This window comes from Balaenoptera acutorostrata, chromosome 16 (genome assembly GCF_949987535.1).
Source record: "Balaenoptera acutorostrata chromosome 16, mBalAcu1.1, whole genome shotgun sequence".
In the NCBI taxonomy this organism is placed as follows: domain Eukaryota; kingdom Metazoa; phylum Chordata; class Mammalia; order Artiodactyla; family Balaenopteridae; genus Balaenoptera; species Balaenoptera acutorostrata.
The window spans coordinates 28,264,871-28,280,680 of record NC_080079.1 but is presented as its reverse complement, the minus strand read 5'-3'; the positions used below and the strand labels follow the sequence as shown (position 1 = coordinate 28,280,680).

Genomic DNA, 15,810 nt, shown 5'->3' with positions numbered 1-15,810 from the left:
GTTCTGTGGTGAGAGCTGCCCCAACTCTTGGTCTCCACCTACTCTGGCCCTCTGCCCTAGGCAGAGAGCAGAAGGAGGTGTCAGGAGCACAAGAAGTGAGCTCCAGATTAGAGGACTGGCCAGAGGGCCTTCGGAGAGTTAAGCCCCGAGAAGAGACGTGTGCACATCTCCAGGAGCAGTCAAGTCCAAGGGGTTCTAGGGCTGAGGGGTGGGAAGGTAGAATCAGCCCTGCGAGGGCGCACGGGGTGGTGAAGCCACTACCAGGGGGCGTTACCGGGGCCGCGGCCCTAGGGGGCGGGGCAGCCAGACACCCGAGGGCAGTGTGTGAGCCCTGACCTATAGTGTAGGGTGGGGAGCGCCCTTCCCCGCGATCCACCCTGTTGGCCCCGCCTCCCTGGCCCCGCCTCCCAGGCTCCCGCCCCACCCACCCCCGGCTCCGCCTCCACCCCTCCCCTCCTCCGGCCGCGGCCCCTTCCTCCAGCCGCTGGTGCTGTGGTGCTGTGGTGCTGTGGTGCTGTGGTGCTGTGGGGCCGCGGAGCCGCGCACCGCCGTCTCTATGGCCGGGGATCTGAGCGCAAAGGTGAGAGAGGCGTGGAGTGCGGGCGGCGGCGGTGCCCGGACCGGGGGGCGGGGGCCAGGCCAGGCCTTCCCACGTCTATTAAACCCGCCAAGCTAGGCCAGGCCTTCCTCACCGCCAAGTCCCCTGGTCCCGCGTAAAGGCTCTAGAGGGGCGCGGGCCAGGCCTCGGGCCGCGCTGGGCGCAGACCCGCCACCGCAGAGTCGGGAACTGGCGTGGGGCGGGGGCCCGCGTGGCGAACAGTGTTCCCTGGGATCTGGGTCACGTCTCCCAGCGTCTGGCTGCATCGAAGGAGAGCTTGTCCTCGAGCTGCAGCAGTAGAGACTGAGGTTAGACCTGAGGAGAGGAGAGAACCGCGGACTGTCCAGGATGGAGGAGGGAGGGAGTAGCGGGGGAGGGGCTCTCAGGCCAGAAGCGACCGCCATCCTACTGGGCAGAGGGAGATACCACCTACACTAGGCAGGTGGACATCTGGGATGAAGGTCGAGAGCCTGCCCATCCTACACTGATCCTGTTTGCGGGGTGGCTCCCCTCCTCAATTCCCTCCACCCTAAGATCTAATAGAGGGAAGGTGGTCAGAGTTCAGGGGGCTGGCCCTGGGGGAGGAACCCAAGCTGTGGAACCGGGGGTGGAGTGTGGGATGTGGCTGTAGACCTTGAAGCCTTGTTGCCACTGGGGGAGGGGGGTGGCAGCTCCGCCCTCCCCCTTTAGCCCCATCCTCCCTCCCAACAGGTTAAATGGGGGCTGAGAGCTCCTGCCCAACTCCCATATCTAGAACTGCAGTATACATGGGAGTAGAGGAGGACTAAGTTACACATTCCATTGCATCTTTACTTTGCTAAAACTAGGGGCCTCCTCCTGCCTGGGTTAGGTAGCCCCTCCCTCCCTTACAGAGCAGCCTTGACCCATGCACCCATCCTATTTGAGCATGCGAGGTCAGAAACTTCCCCCATCACTACACACACACACACACACACACACACACACACACACACACACACTCACAAACACATACTTGGATTCTGGCCTTAGAATTGGGACTTTTCGGGAAAGGAGGCAGGGTTCTGCTCTGCCTCTCACCCCCAGTGGACACTGGCAGCCTCCAAGCCTGCAGTGAGAACTGGACCCCTGTATGTACATATGTTTGTCTCTGCGTAGATGTAACTGTGTGTTTGAGGACTGTGTGCATACGCATGTAGTTAATCCTTTTGCAAACATGACGGTGCCTGACCCACTATATCAATGGGTTTGTGTGCATGTCCCTACATGTACATGTGTATGTGCAGGACCCTCCTGTGAATAGGTGTACAATCCTTCATAGGGACATGTGTGGGTTTATAACCCTCCTTGTTAACCCTATAGGCTGGGTGACTTGCTGAACAAATGGGCATATAAATACAACTTTACGTGTAAGTATGTATAAACATGTGGCAGGCCCTTTAGGTGAACATATGTGTGCACAAACCTCCCTGTGAATGTGTGTGCGCATGACTCTCCTGCAAGTACACGTGCTCACAGCCCTCTGATGAATATGTATGTGTGTGTGTACCTATGGGCATGCACATCACCCTGCTCTGGACATATATGACTCGTTTAAACCTGTCTAAGTGTGCCATGCACCACACTCTGAGTGGCTCCTCTGACCTGGGCTGTGTTCTTCTTGCGCAATTCTAGAGGCTGATCCCTCCTAGCCACAGGGCTCCCCCACACCCCCGCTTCTGCACTAAGCAGACAGGAGGCCCAAAGGTAAACAGGTGTGCCTCCACAGTGAGAGGTGGGGCATGTGCTGTTTGCCTGGGGCCTCTTGCTGCCCCAGCCCCCACACCAGGGGCCCATGCCCCTTCTGTGAGCCTGGCACTCTCCTCAGTCTACTCATACTCCATTCTCCCCTCTCTGGGCTCTGCCCACCACAGTGGTGACCTTTACCTCTTGAAAAAACCCTCCAAATTCCTGTTCTCCCTCTGGCCAGTTCCCAGTCCCTTCCCTCTCTTCAAGGCCACATAGTTAATATTTGACCTGGAAGGAAAGGGAGAGGCCAGTTGCCCCCTTGGCCTTGTCTGACGAGATTGGGTGGGTCAGGTTTTTCTCCACCCCTAGCCCAGCCAAGCCTCAGGAACTTCAGAGATCAGGCCTATTACAGAGATCATATCAGACCTGCCACCTGTCCCAACCCCACCCCCAGCTGGTTGGCGTGAGGGAGGGTCCAGGTGTGGGAATAGTCTCCAAGATGTGCCAGGAGAGGTGGCCAAGAGCTCAGGGATCCTATCGTTCACCTTTTACATGTTGCTCATGTCTCAATTAAGTGACCTTGCACACTAGAGGCTCCTGTACAGGTATTACAACTGTACAGCGGCGGGGGGTGGAGAGCAGAGGGAGGCAGATACACCCCGAGGTGCCTGTGAGTGCCTGTTTGCAGGTAGGGGCACGTGTGGATGCTTAGCCAGAGGGTATAGTACAGACTCGCATGGGCAGGGCAGAGATGTGCACCCCCTTGTAGAGGAATGCCGAGGAGGAGAAGTATCTAATTAAAGAGAAATTCCAGAGGGAGCTTTCAGGCCAGGGAAAAGAAAAAACAAAGGGAAAACAGGACAAAATAAACAAAGGCCCATTAAGCATCTCTGCCCAGGCCTTCCTGCATAAGGCACCCCCGCAGGCGGCAGGGGCAGCTGCTGCCCGAGTTGGGTCTCCCTGTTGGGAAAAGGCACTCTCCCTAGGAACCCGAGCTCCACCAAGATGGAGGCCTAGCCAAGCTTCTGACTCGGTCAGAGGAGGGCTATTACCTCGGGTTTGGGTTGAAGGGAGTCTAGGGTCTTGAAAGCAGACAAGTTCCACCCAACTTCCTGCATCAGAACAGCGAGGGGGACAGAATGGCTGAATCCATCTTCTTGTGGGAGTTTCGTAGATGCTGGGCCTCCTCCCTTTGGTACCACCTGAAGTCTGAGGGTAATGCTATCTACTTTGCATCCACACACAGATGAAAGGGCTTTTTTTCCTGTTTTTTTTCTTCAGAAAACAGACCTCAGAGAACCAGGACTAGCCCTGCTGTCGGGGCAGGGTGACCCCATCAGTGACCTACAACCCCTCTGTGACACCACAACTCCCTCTCACCATGGCGTTTGTATTTGATGCCGACAGGCAGCATGTAATCCATCCCTCCTCTTGACCTCTTACCTGGGATTCCATGGCCACACAACCCTGTGATTCCATGTCTCCCCAATTCCAGGACCCTCCCTGGCCCCATGACTCCTGACCTTCTAAGTGACCTCCCTGGACCTTAACCCCTGTGACTGTTCTTCCCATCATCCCCTTAACTCTGGCCCTGGCTCCCCTTGGGGGTCTCGTTGGTCTGGGCCTCCCCAGGAAGATGTGGGGGAGGCTCTGGCCCCTCTTCCTGAGCTTCCTCACAGCAACTGCAGTCCCTGGACCTTTGCTGCGGAGACCATCCAGAGAACTAGATGCCACCCCGCGGATAACCATCCCCTACGAAGGTTAGACATCCCCAACCTCGAAAGGCAGCAGGAGCCAGGGCTGGGCGTGGGGAGGCAGCCCCAGACCTGGGCTTATAGCTCCCCCTCTCCCCAGAGCTCTCCGGGACCCAGCACTTCAAGGGCCGAGCCCAGAACTACTCAACGCTGCTGCTGGAGGAGGCCTCAGCAAGGCTGCTGGTGGGAGCCCGAGGCGCCCTGTTCTCTCTCAATGCCCACAACATAGGAGACGGGACTCACAAAGAGGTCAGCCCCTGGAACCTGGACCACCAGAGGGTCTCCAGCTTCATCCAGCTCCTTGGGACCTCAACTTCCTGGAAACCCTGTCAGCCTTCCATAACCTCCTGGTCAGACAGCACTGCCCTTCCTGGCCCAGGTCTCCCTTACCTCCAATACTCTTCCTGAAACTTACCCCCGCCCTGGGGTCCTATCACCTTGTCCCACAGGTAATGGGGAAAGGCAAAGGCATTGGGTTCAATGCATCAGCCAATTCCCTTTATCGCCCCCTCCAGATTCACTGGGAGGCCTCCCCAGAGATGCAAAGCAAATGTCATCAAAAAGGGAAAAACAACCAGGTATGTGGTTCGCCCTCTCCCCAGCTCCTTTCCTCTTTCTTTTCAGTGGGGGATGTCAGGGTTGGTGGGGACACAGGTGGAGAGGTACAGATCAGCCAGGCAGTTGCAGCAACCACGGTAAGCACTGTACATGCCACTGGAGTGGCAGGCCCTGGGAGCAGTATTTTTTTTTTTTGGGGAGCAGTATTTTTAATCCAAACGTCTGGTGACCTACTAGCTTGGTCTGAGACAGCATCTTAATCTCCTCTGGGCTCCCAAATAATAATCATGATAACAATAACTAATCTCTAGTAAGTGCTGACTTAGCTATTATCTCATTTAATTCTAAAATAACCCTATGAAATAGTATTATCCTCCATTTTACAGATGAGAAAAATGAGGCTTTGGTCAAGGAATAGCTCAAGTACCCAGTTTTCCGTGGAGGTGTATTAGTTAAGTGTCAGCCCTTTCTGGCTAAAGAACAGGGTGTCTGCAGGGGTCCTGTGTCTGGCTATGTAACATCCATCTGGAGAGCTTTTTACACAGTGGGTTGGTTTTTTTTTTGGTTTTTTTTTTCTTGGCCACGACCAGGGATCAAACCCACACCCTCTGCAGTAGAAGCACAGAGTCTTAACCACTGGACCACCAGGGAGATCCCTGGAGAGCTTTTTAAAAATACACATTCCCAAGGCCCACTGGCCTGGGGATTCTGATTCAGTGGGTCTGTGGTGGTGTCGAGGCAGCTGCATTTAAAGAGGCGTCTCCAGGAGATGCCATCAAAGGCTGCCTCTTAGTATAACATGGGTAGAAAATGGGGTTGGTGAGACAGATGGAGCCGAGTTTATGGAGGGTTGTAAACACCCAGCTGGGGGTTTGGATTTTATTCTAGGACAATGGGCACCCTCACCATTTGACACTTTAGAGAGTCTCAAACTTTAATGTGCAGTGAATCACCTGGGTGTATTATAAATGCAGATGCTAACACAGTAGGTCTGGGGAAGGGCCTGAGATTCTGCAATTCTAACAAGCTCCCAGATGAAGCTGACACTGCTGGTCCCAAACCACAGTTTGGCTTTAGAACATTTCCCAAAGCATGTTCTGAGGAGCATTAATTTTCAAAAGAGATGTTTAATATTTAGATGAGTTTGGGAAATGCTGCATGCTCAATCCCACAATGCACAGCAATACCCTTAAGGCTTTGAGGAGTCCTCAGTAAAGGTAGGTTTTACCTGTGGTTTCCTACTTATTTGACCACAGAATTCCCCCTCCCAGCTCCCCCGTTTTTTTAATGTAAACATCTTGGGGAAACACTATTATGAGAATATTTATCTGGTCCCAGGCACTAGATGGCTTAAAACAGAGTGAGTCTGGAGGCACGAAAGGCAGTGAGGAGGTTGGGGGCATCATATGGGTCAGAGGAGGGAGGCCTGAGCAGGCTTGTGGAGAGGAGGGATGGATGCCAAAGTACTGCACCTAGTGAGGGAGTGGGATGAGACAAAGAGGCCTGCATGGACTCAAACCCTGGGTAATAGGCAGGAGGAGAAATCATTAACAAGGCAAAGAAGTCAAGAGGGTGGCAGCTTAGGGCATTTGATGGGCAGAGGAGGCCAGTGTGGCTGCAGTAGGGTGAATTAGGCCAGAGGAAGGGGTAGGGCCCTATCATGTAGGGCCGGGAGCATATGGGACCCTATGTTCAGGACTCTGGTGAGTCACTGAAGGGTTTTTAAATACAGCAGTGACATGATCTGGTTTACATTTTTTAAATATGCCTTGGAAAGTGGGTTGCAAGAGGGTGCTGACTGGTAGAATCTCTCTGGAAGGAAAATCCAGACAATGGTAACAGCAGTCTCCTTTGAAGGCAACAAGGATAAAAAGGAGACTGTTTACAACATATCCCTTTCTACCTTTTGAATTTTACACTGTGTGCACGTATTCCTCATTCACTGAATAAATAAATGGTTTCTGTAAAGAGTGGCAGAGAGTCGGGAGAACTGCCAGGTGGTCGTGTAGCTGCCCAGGGAAGAGGTGATGGTGGTAATTTGGACTAGGGTGGTGGTAGTGGAGGGGGAGTAGACCAAGTCATGAAACATGTAGGACAAAGACTTAATCACAGAGAGAGACTGAATGTGGGGGTGAGGGAATGGGAAGCAGAAAAGATGACGCCTGGTTTCTGGACTGAGTATGGGATGGACTGATGAAGTGAAGTGGGAAAGACTGGATGAACAGTTTTAAGAGGGAGGATGCAGGTGAGGGAGGGGAGGGGATGAGCTTGGTTTCTGACAGCATGAGTTTGACGTGTCTGTGGGGTATCAGGTGGAGCAATGGCTGGAACCTGGGGGTAGACTGGGTAGTGCCACCCCAAAGCAGGTGTGGGAGCTCCATGACTGGGGGACAGTGCTGAGGAGATGTAAGAGAGAAGCATCTTAGGGTGGTGAGAGCCCTTGGAGCCCCCGAACTGGGGGGTGCAGGGGACTACAGAAGATGCAGGAGAAGCCAGCCAAGTGTGTCAGGCAATCTAAGAGATAGCCAAGGGAAAAGGGGTCATGCCCCTGGGAGACCAAAGGACAGTGAGTTCCAGGGAATAGTCTGTGTTCTGGGCAGTGAGAAGGCCCACCAGGCTCTTGGAAAGAACTATTTGTCCTGTGGGTGGGGGCAAGAGGCAGACCACAAAGCTGGCCTAATGGAAGCAGTCTCTAAGGAGGCCCAGGGCTCACAGCCCTCCCCCACCTGTCCCACAGACCGAGTGCTTCAACCACGTGCGATTCCTACAGCGCCTCAATGCCACTCACCTCTACGCGTGCGGGACTCACGCCTTCCAGCCTCTCTGTGCAGCCATTGTGAGTATGCCTGTCCCTGCCCTGATTGCTGGTCCCTGACCCTGGACTGGTCTGACCTTCGGCAACAACCCTGGCCTATCCTCAGGATCAATGACTTCTGGCCCTTCCTTCACTCCCCCAGGATGCTGAGGCCTTCACCTTGCCAACCAGCTTTGAGGAGGGGAAGGAGAAGTGTCCTTATGACCCAGCCCGTGGCTTCACAGGCCTCATCATTGGTAAGCATGCCCTCCTCCCCACATCGGCCCCTCATCCACAAGCATGCTGTTTGTGGGACATGGATCTCGTTGCTAGGACTTGCCACCCATGTGTTATATGTCTTGTTTTGTGTGACATGTCTCTCATGGCTGGCATGTCCCTGCCTCAGATGGAGGCCTCTACACAGCTACTCGGTATGAATTCCGGAGCATCCCTGACATCCGCCGGAGCCGCCACCCGCACTCCCTGAGGACTGAGGAGGCACCAATGCACTGGCTCAATGGTTAGGAGGACGAGGCACAGGATGATGGGGGGCAGGGGACTATTTCTTCATCTTTACTCCCTTGGGCAGTTGACCATCCCATCCCCATATCCCCAGGTGATGGTGTCTATTCCTGTGTGTTGTTGAGTGAGGGCGGTTGGGGGAGATCCCAGCCTATCTCAGAAGCCACCTGAACTGCCTGACCCACAGATGCTGAGTTTGTGTTCTCTGTCCTGGTGTGGGAGAGCAAGGCCAGTGCAGTGGGTGACGACGACAAGGTTTACTACTTCTTCACGGAGCGTGCTGCTGAGGAGGGCTCTGGAAGCTTTGCTCAGAGCCGCAGCAGCCACCGTGTGGCCCGTGTGGCCCGTGTGTGCAAGGTGAGGAGGACTGAGGGCAGGGCCAGGGTGTAGAGGCTGAACCTCTGACCCTGGCCCCTGACCCCATGCCCCTACCTTCCCAGGGAGACCTGGGAGGGAAGAAGATCCTGCAGAAGAAGTGGACCTCCTTCTTAAAGGCGCGTCTCATCTGCCACATTCCACAGTATGAGACACTACGTGGTGTCTGCAGTCTGGAAGCTGACACCTCAGCCCGCACGCACTTCTATGCGGCCTTCACGCTGACCACACAGTGGTCAGTGCAGGGACAGTGGGGAGGCAAGGAACGGGGACAGCATAGGGGCTGGAGCAGAGGTCAGTGAAGATGAGATAGGATCCACCGGGGGGAGGCTGGCTGCAGACAGAGAACTTCAGGCACATCCAGTGGCCTGCTCACCCTCAGGAGAGGCCCTGTGGGCCTGGAGCAGGGATTGGTCAGGGTAACAGTGGGCTCCAGGCCACGCAGGTGGGCAGGCTCCATTCAGTGTGACTCAGCCCCCTCCCCTATGTCCCGTCTCTAGGAAGACCCTGGAGGCCTCAGCCATCTGCCGCTACGACCTGGCCGAGGTGCAGGCTGTCTTCGCAGGCCCCTACATGGAATACCAGGATGGTGTCCGACGCTGGGGCCGCTACGAGGGAGGGGTGCCGGAGCCCCGGCCTGGCTCAGTGAGTGCCCAGGCCTGGGGTCAGTGCTGAGCAGATGGGACCCCTGAGAGGGGCAGGAGGTCTAGCCTTGTGGGGAGGACGGGCAGGTGGCAGAGTCCTGAGGTTCACCACCCCGTCCCCCACCACAGTGCATTACAGATTCATTGCGCAGCCGAGGCTACAACTCATCCCAGGACTTGCCATCTCTGGTCCTGGACTTTGTGAAGTTACACCCACTGATGGCTCGGCCCGTGGTACCCACACGCGGACGGCCCCTGCTGCTCAAACGCAGTGTGCGCTACACACACCTCACGGGGACACCTGTCACCACGCCAGCTGGACCCATCTATGACTTGCTCTTTCTGGGCACAGGTGCTTCTGACCCCTGGCCTGAGCCCTTTGGTGACTGCTGGCCTGAGTCCTTGATCCCTGTTGACCTCTAGCCCCCTGGATGACCCCTGATCACAAAACCCTGATGACCATTGATGTTGATTCTTCAATGAACACTCACTACTGGTCCCCAGTGACCAATAGCTCTTGGTGATTGCTGACTCCTGTCACCAACCACAGTGACATTTGACCCTAGTCACTAATGCTTCTAAATCCAATAATTCTTGCCATGACTAGCTTGGAGTTCCCAATGTCCAGAGGGCCCACTGCTACTGGCCGAATCCTTGTCCCTGACCTCATGACTCCAAGCTGCTCCCATTAGGCTATTGCAGGGGGCTGAGAGTAGATTCCACTGTTGGAGTCTGACCTTCTGCCATTCTCATACCAGCTGATGGCTGGATCCACAAGGCAGTGGTCCTGGGCTCTGGGATGCACATTATTGAGGAGACACAGGTGTTCAAGAAGCCCCAGTCTGTGGAGAACCTGGTCATCTCTCTGACGCAGGTAGCCCCTGACTCGTGACCCTCAATATTCCGGCCTTGCCAGAATAAGTGGAGGGAGTGGGGAGGCTGGGCAGTGGCTGTGTGTGTGTGTCTGTAAGTGGGAGTGGGGTGTTGCCGACCAGCTGTCCTCTCTGGCTCCTAGCATAGCCTCTACGTGGGGGCCCCTAGTGGAGTCATCCAGCTATCACTGTCCAGCTGCTCCCGCTACCGCTCCTGCTACGACTGCATCCTGGCCCGGGACCCCTACTGTGGCTGGGACCCCGGCAACCATGCCTGCGTGGTGACCACCACCGGAGCCAACAGGTCCCAGGGTAGCAGGTGGGAGGCCATAGGGGGGTGTGAGGGTCCCCTTTGCCCAGGGGATCAGGGCCTGAGGGGTGGAGGAGGGCCTGCCAGCTGCAGGGAGTAGAAGCCAGTTGTTGGTAACAGCTTTACTGACCCTTCCACTGGGGAAACTGAAGCCCAGTTCTCCTTGTTCATAAATCCCAATCTTCTGTCTCCAGGACAGCACTGATACAGGACATAGAGAGAGGAAACCGAGGCTGTGAGGGCAACAGGGACACAGGTAAGTGACGTCACGGATGTGTGTGCGTCTGGCTGCATAGCCTGTCCTCTTTACCATTTGATGCTACTTGTATGTGCATGTATGTATCTGAATGGCTGTGTCTGTGCTTTCAGCGAGAATGACCCAGCACAGAGTAAATACTCGACAAACATTTGTTGCAAAAAAAAATTGTAAATAAGGAAACAGGTTCAAGATGTGAAGTTTTTTGTCACTTCTGGAGCTTACAGCCAAGTATATGCACAGGCAATCAAATGATCACACAACCAATTAATTACAATTATTTTCTTTGGTTTTTGTTACAAAAGGAATAATTACAACTATGACAAGGGCTTGCCCCAAGGAAGATCAGATGACCGAGCTGATAACTGAAGCAAGAGCAATAATCATAATAATAATCATAGCTAATATGTACCGAGTACTTACCATGCGCCAAGCACTGATCACTTACATCAACAATTTCATTTATTCTCAGAGCATTCCTATGAGAAAGGTGCCATTATTACCATCTCCGTGAGGGGCAATCTCTCTGGGTCACAGAGAGAATAAGTAAACTACCCAAAGTTAAATCAGCTATTAGGCAGTAGGGTCTGAATTTGAACCTGACCCCAAGCAGGCTGCCTGGAGTTTGCGCTTTTGATCACTGTTATGTTCTCTCCCCCAAGTTAACCGGGCAAATAGAGGGAATGGGGAGGGGGATGACACCCAAGTAGAGGGAAGAGCAGGCAGAGCAAGCTTGGTGTTTGAACAACAAGAGAAGAGGCTGGAGAAATGGGCAGGACTGTGTTGAGGCAGGGGAGTGGCATGATCAGCATAGTGTTTTTAAAAGGTTACCGCACTGCTGCATGGAGAATGGATTAGATGGGGGCCAGCAGTTGGGGAAGGAGAGACATGAACAGGTCTGAGATAGATTCTGGAAGCAGAATCTTAGTGAGGGTTAGACAGAAAGGTGAGGGGGAGAGAGAGCCAAGGGAAACTCAGGTTTCTGGGAAACGGCTGGTAGCACCATACACGGTGATGACAATTCAAGAAAAATACCTGGTGTAGGCTGGGAGGGAAATTTTGGCCTTGGTTCCTGTGACATGTCCAAGAGATGCCCAGCATGTGGAAGGTATTCAAATCTGATGCTCAGAAGAGAACTCTTTGTTGGAGGTAGAGATGAGGAATCATTGGCAGATGTCAGGAATTGAAACCACTGAGAAGGGCCAACGTGAACCTTATGTGGGAGCATGAGCACAGAGCTTAGTCAGTTGTCACCATAATTCCAGATTCTGTGCTTGGTGCTGGGGACCTAACAGTGAACCAGCTGGCTTGCCATCTACAATGCCTTCCCAGGACAGGCAGGCAATGACCACTTCTCCTGTCCCCCGCTCGCTCCAGGGCCACCACCACCACTGAAGACCCGTTCTGTGCTCCGGGGTGATGATGTCCTATTGCCCTGTGACCAGCCATCCAACCTGGCCCGGGCCTTGTGGATGCTCAATGGGAGCATGGGCCTGAGTGATGGGCAGGACGGCTACCGCGTGGGTGTGGATGGGCTGCTGGTAACAGACACACAGCCTGAGCACAGTGGCAACTACGGCTGCTATGCTGAAGAGAATGGCCTCCGCACCCTGCTGGCCTCCTACAGCCTCACAGTGCGGCCAGCCACTCCTGCCCCTGCTCCACAGGCCCCTGCAATGCCTGGGGCACAACTGGCGCCTGATATGCGGCTGCTCTATGTGTTAGCCATTGCTACACTTGGTGGCCTCTGCCTTATCCTGGCTTCCTCCCTCTTCTATGTGGCCTGTCTTCGGAGAGGTGGACGAGGACACCGACAGAAATACTCACTGGGTCGGGCCGGCCGGGCAGGGGGCTCTGCTGTGCAGCTGCAGACAGTGTCAGGCCAGTGTCCTGGAGAGGAAGATGGTGATGATGGGGAGGGGGCTGGGGGCCTGGAAGGTGGCTGCCTCCAGATCATCCCCGGGGAGGGGGCCCCAGCCCCGCCACCCCCGCCACCCCCACCGCCACCGGCTGAGCTGACCAACGGGCTGGTGGCACTGCCCAGCCGGCTGCGCAGGATGAATGGCAACAGCTACGTGCTCCTGAGGCAGAGCAACAATGGAGTGCCGGCAGGGCCCTGCTCCTTCGCAGAGGAGCTCAGCCGCATCCTGGAGAAGAGGAAGCACACACAGCTCGTGGAGCACCTGGATGAGAGCTCTGTCTGAGCCCAGCCTCCCAGGACAAATGCTCTTCCAAACCAGCCTGCCTGCCCCAGGCTGGGCCGCTGCCTCCCCAGCACAGACACCCTACCTTCATCCCCGCAACTCCAGGCCCTTCTCCCAACTTTTTGATGTCCCTGTGGGGCTGGCCAGTCAGGCCCAGCCAAAGCCCCCTTCTCAGTCTCCACGGACCCATCTATGAGCAGCCCAGGCCAACCGGTGCTCCTCAGAGGTAGGTGCTCCCTCAGGCTCTGCAGACCCAGACCCAGCTCGTTCCCTTTTAACCTAAGCACTTGGGAGGAGAGGATACCATCCTCCTGCCCCATTCGTCTGCTCAAACCCTTCTTCTTTCTCCCAGGCAGGGTTCTGCAGGTCCAGATGGCCTCAATGTCACCACCCTCTGCATGGCCCTATGTGCTGGATGGTCCTGAAAACAGACAAGACCTCTGCCAGCCACCAGAGCCACCTGAGCCCTGTGTACATTCACCTGTGCACGTGGAAGAATGTCTATCAGCTGGGCTGCAGGGCCCACACCCCCACTTCCTGGTGCATTCTTGTTTCATCCCTTCTTCTGGACTTTGGGTACCCTCCCAATTGCCACATCCCATCCTACCTAGTCCTCTCCTGCAGTCCCAGCCCCATGTGATGATCTCTTTGGCAAGAGCTTGCGAACAGGCCAGCCTGGGGAGGTAAGGCTACTGCATCATTCCCTCTTCTCCCTTAATGTGCAGCCCTTGTAAGTCAGCCTCCTTACCCCCTTAGTCACTCTCAAGAGTGACAGAGACAGTTCCAGGCATGGTCTTCCTTATGCACATGTGGTTACATTTCCACTCACATGCACCTTCTGAGCCTCCCCTTGCTGCTTTGGACCTGTGTCTGTTGGGTTTGGTCCATGAACATTTCAGAGGGAGAGCTCTCTCCCATTTAGCTGTCCTCACAGACACTTCCTTAGGACGGGTGACCAACACTGCACTCAATGAGCCAGCCTCCCTTTTGGGGACCAAACATTTGCTACCCCTAGACCAGAGCAGGGGGAGAAGAGATCTGATGTCTCACCTGGCACATGAAGCCCGTTCTTGGAACTATGCAAAGGAAAGAGGCTGGGAGTTTGGATGCTTGGCTCCCACCCCTGTCCTACCTCACCGGGGCACTTTCAGGGTCCAGGGGCCTCTGAAGTCTCCAGGCCCATATGGGACAATCAAAACCTGACTGAGCTCCCCCATTCCCCTTGGGTGAGGATGACTGTTATTTTTGTAGCTGAGAACGTGGAGTCCCACGGATTTTTACTGCCCTTCACCCAACCTCTCCCCCCTCTACCCCACAATGAATGTATTTATTGTAAACCGGCTACCATTCTTTAGGAATGCCCCCGCTCACGACCCAGGGAGGCGGGAGAGGCATGTGACAGAGTGGGGAGGCTGGGCTCAGTTCCTCCCCCCACTGTTGGTTAATAAATACCCTCTTTCCCCACAGCTATGAGTGGTCTGCTTGGTCTAGACTGGTCTTCTCCTGATCACCAGGGGACAGGCTTCTGAGCCTATGGTAAAGGTGCTACAGGGTTGGCTTTGCTTCCCATAAAACCATTTGCAGAGGAAATTGGGATCCTCAGCTTCCATCCTGACTGTCCTGGGCAGGTACAGTCCTTTTTTAAAGGCTCTCACTATTTATTGATCATGGTGATAAAGGGATGACAAACAAAATTACGACAGTTCAATAATTCATACAACAGTTTCTAGGTTTTTACCTCCTGGCTCTTTTTCTCACCATCTCCCCCCGTCCCTCACCTCATTTTTAGCTAAGCCTAGAAGATGCTGCCTATTTATCAGCTGGCCTGAGAATCACTCTCTCCAAGGGTCAAGCAAGCCTAGATTAATCACATGGCCTTTGATACTACACCATTCTGAAGAGTTATTATTCATTTTGCTTCTGGTTTTAAGACAAAAAAATGGCATTATAGTTTAAATATGCACATATTTTGAAGTAGACTTCAAGTGTGACCTTGACAAGTTTATTAACATCAGTTTTCTAATCTACACACAAACATTCACAGATATAAAGGGCCTAGCCCAATGCCATGCTCACAGCAGGATATAAGGTACTAGCTCTCTCTTGGTCAATGGCTGCAAAAACAGGACATAAGGGATTCTTCAGAAGCCAGCCTTAAATCCTCTCACTGTGATTTGAGATCACTATTATCAATTTGGATTTAAGAAATGAAGATCCAGTAAAATCTGAAGACTCTCGGGTTTCAGAGATGTCAGCTGGATCAGAATTAGGAGACTCACAGTCACTGCCCCTCACAGTGGACATCAAAAAGAAACAGGCAGCTCTTCTTTATCCTAAGCAAAAGCTTTGGCGTCAGCTTCCCCTTTGGTGGGCTCCATCTGTCTCCCGTGAACCAAACCAGAAGGAAGAACCACCTCTACTGGGGTCAGTCCAAACCCGGGGACTGGAGTAGGTGGAGCAACTCTTCACTGTGTTAGCCGCTCGGCTGGGGCAGGATCCTGGACCTCTCGAGGGCGCAGCCCGCCCAGCGTTGTCGGTTTGTTGGTGAACGGATGCCACTGGCCCTGGATGCTAGGGTTGTCCGTGTGGAAGGGCTTGCGGATGCGGATCACGTCCAAGCCCGACTGGTCCGCCAGCTTCTGCACCAGCGTGGCGATTTCCTCGACCGACTTGCAGTGGATGCTCTCCTCGCGCACAGACCCGTTAACTGGCCGAAGGGAGGTGGGGATAAGAGGAAGCGGGTCAGGGGTCACACGAGCGGCAGGCAAGCGGGCCGAGCCCCACGACGCCTCCCTCCAGCCCTCGTCCGGCCCCACTCACGGTATTCGGCCACTACTCTGGGCACGCAGCACGGCCGCGGGTTCACGTATATTACGACCCCGGGGTTCCTGCGGGCGAAGTCGGTCACCTCCCGTTCTACGAACTCCCTGAGGGACCGGAGAAGGGTGAGCAAGGTGACCCCCTGACCCGGGGCAACCTCGGCCTGGAGTCGCACCTCCGCGCCCTTCCCCGGCTCACCTGGCGCCGCGGGACGAGGGCGCGTCACGGCTGAGGCTAAAACTGAGACGCTGCAGCTGCTGCACGTAGCGACCCAGCCCGTTGTGCAGGACACTGGTCAGGAAGCGGCTCGCGCTCCCGCGCGCCGTCATGGCCGCAGCTCCGAAGCCGTCGAGCCCGGCCTTGCGGTGTGGGGGCGGGACTAACCCGAGGCTTCCT

The 15,810-nt window shown here is 54.9% G+C and overlaps 2 protein-coding genes across 4 annotated transcripts; one reads left to right on the top strand and one right to left on the bottom strand.

Moving 5' to 3' along the window:
- Positions 1-501: 501 nt before the first annotated feature.
- On the top strand, positions 502-14,060 carry SEMA4G (semaphorin 4G). Of its 3 annotated transcripts, none has more exons than XM_057530354.1 (16): positions 502-580; positions 3,587-4,065; positions 4,160-4,308; positions 4,575-4,637; positions 7,355-7,453; positions 7,575-7,668; positions 7,818-7,931; positions 8,121-8,290; positions 8,374-8,543; positions 8,809-8,953; positions 9,082-9,304; positions 9,711-9,826; positions 9,968-10,128; positions 10,329-10,390; positions 11,768-12,820; positions 12,947-14,060. In XM_057530354.1, exons 2-15 carry the CDS (start codon positions 3,942-3,944, stop codon positions 12,592-12,594), a joined length of 2,517 nt encoding a protein of 838 aa, XP_057386337.1. In that variant the 5' UTR covers positions 502-580; positions 3,587-3,941; the 3' UTR covers positions 12,595-12,820; positions 12,947-14,060. The 3 variants fall into 3 exon arrangements, with proteins under 3 accessions (XP_057386337.1, XP_057386336.1, XP_057386335.1); XM_057530353.1 differs by having other exon boundaries at positions 9,968-10,143; positions 12,951-14,060; XM_057530352.1 differs by having other exon boundaries at positions 9,968-10,143.
- A 522-nt stretch (positions 14,061-14,582) lies between these two features.
- Positions 14,583-15,796, bottom strand: MRPL43 (mitochondrial ribosomal protein L43). The gene is made up of 3 exons (XM_007187329.3): positions 15,613-15,796; positions 15,415-15,521; positions 14,583-15,301 (listed from the first exon to the last, which is right to left on the bottom strand). Exons 1-3 carry the CDS (start codon positions 15,741-15,743, stop codon positions 15,060-15,062), a joined length of 480 nt encoding a protein of 159 aa, XP_007187391.2. The 5' UTR covers positions 15,744-15,796; the 3' UTR covers positions 14,583-15,059.
- Between the last annotated feature and the right edge of the window lie 14 nt (positions 15,797-15,810).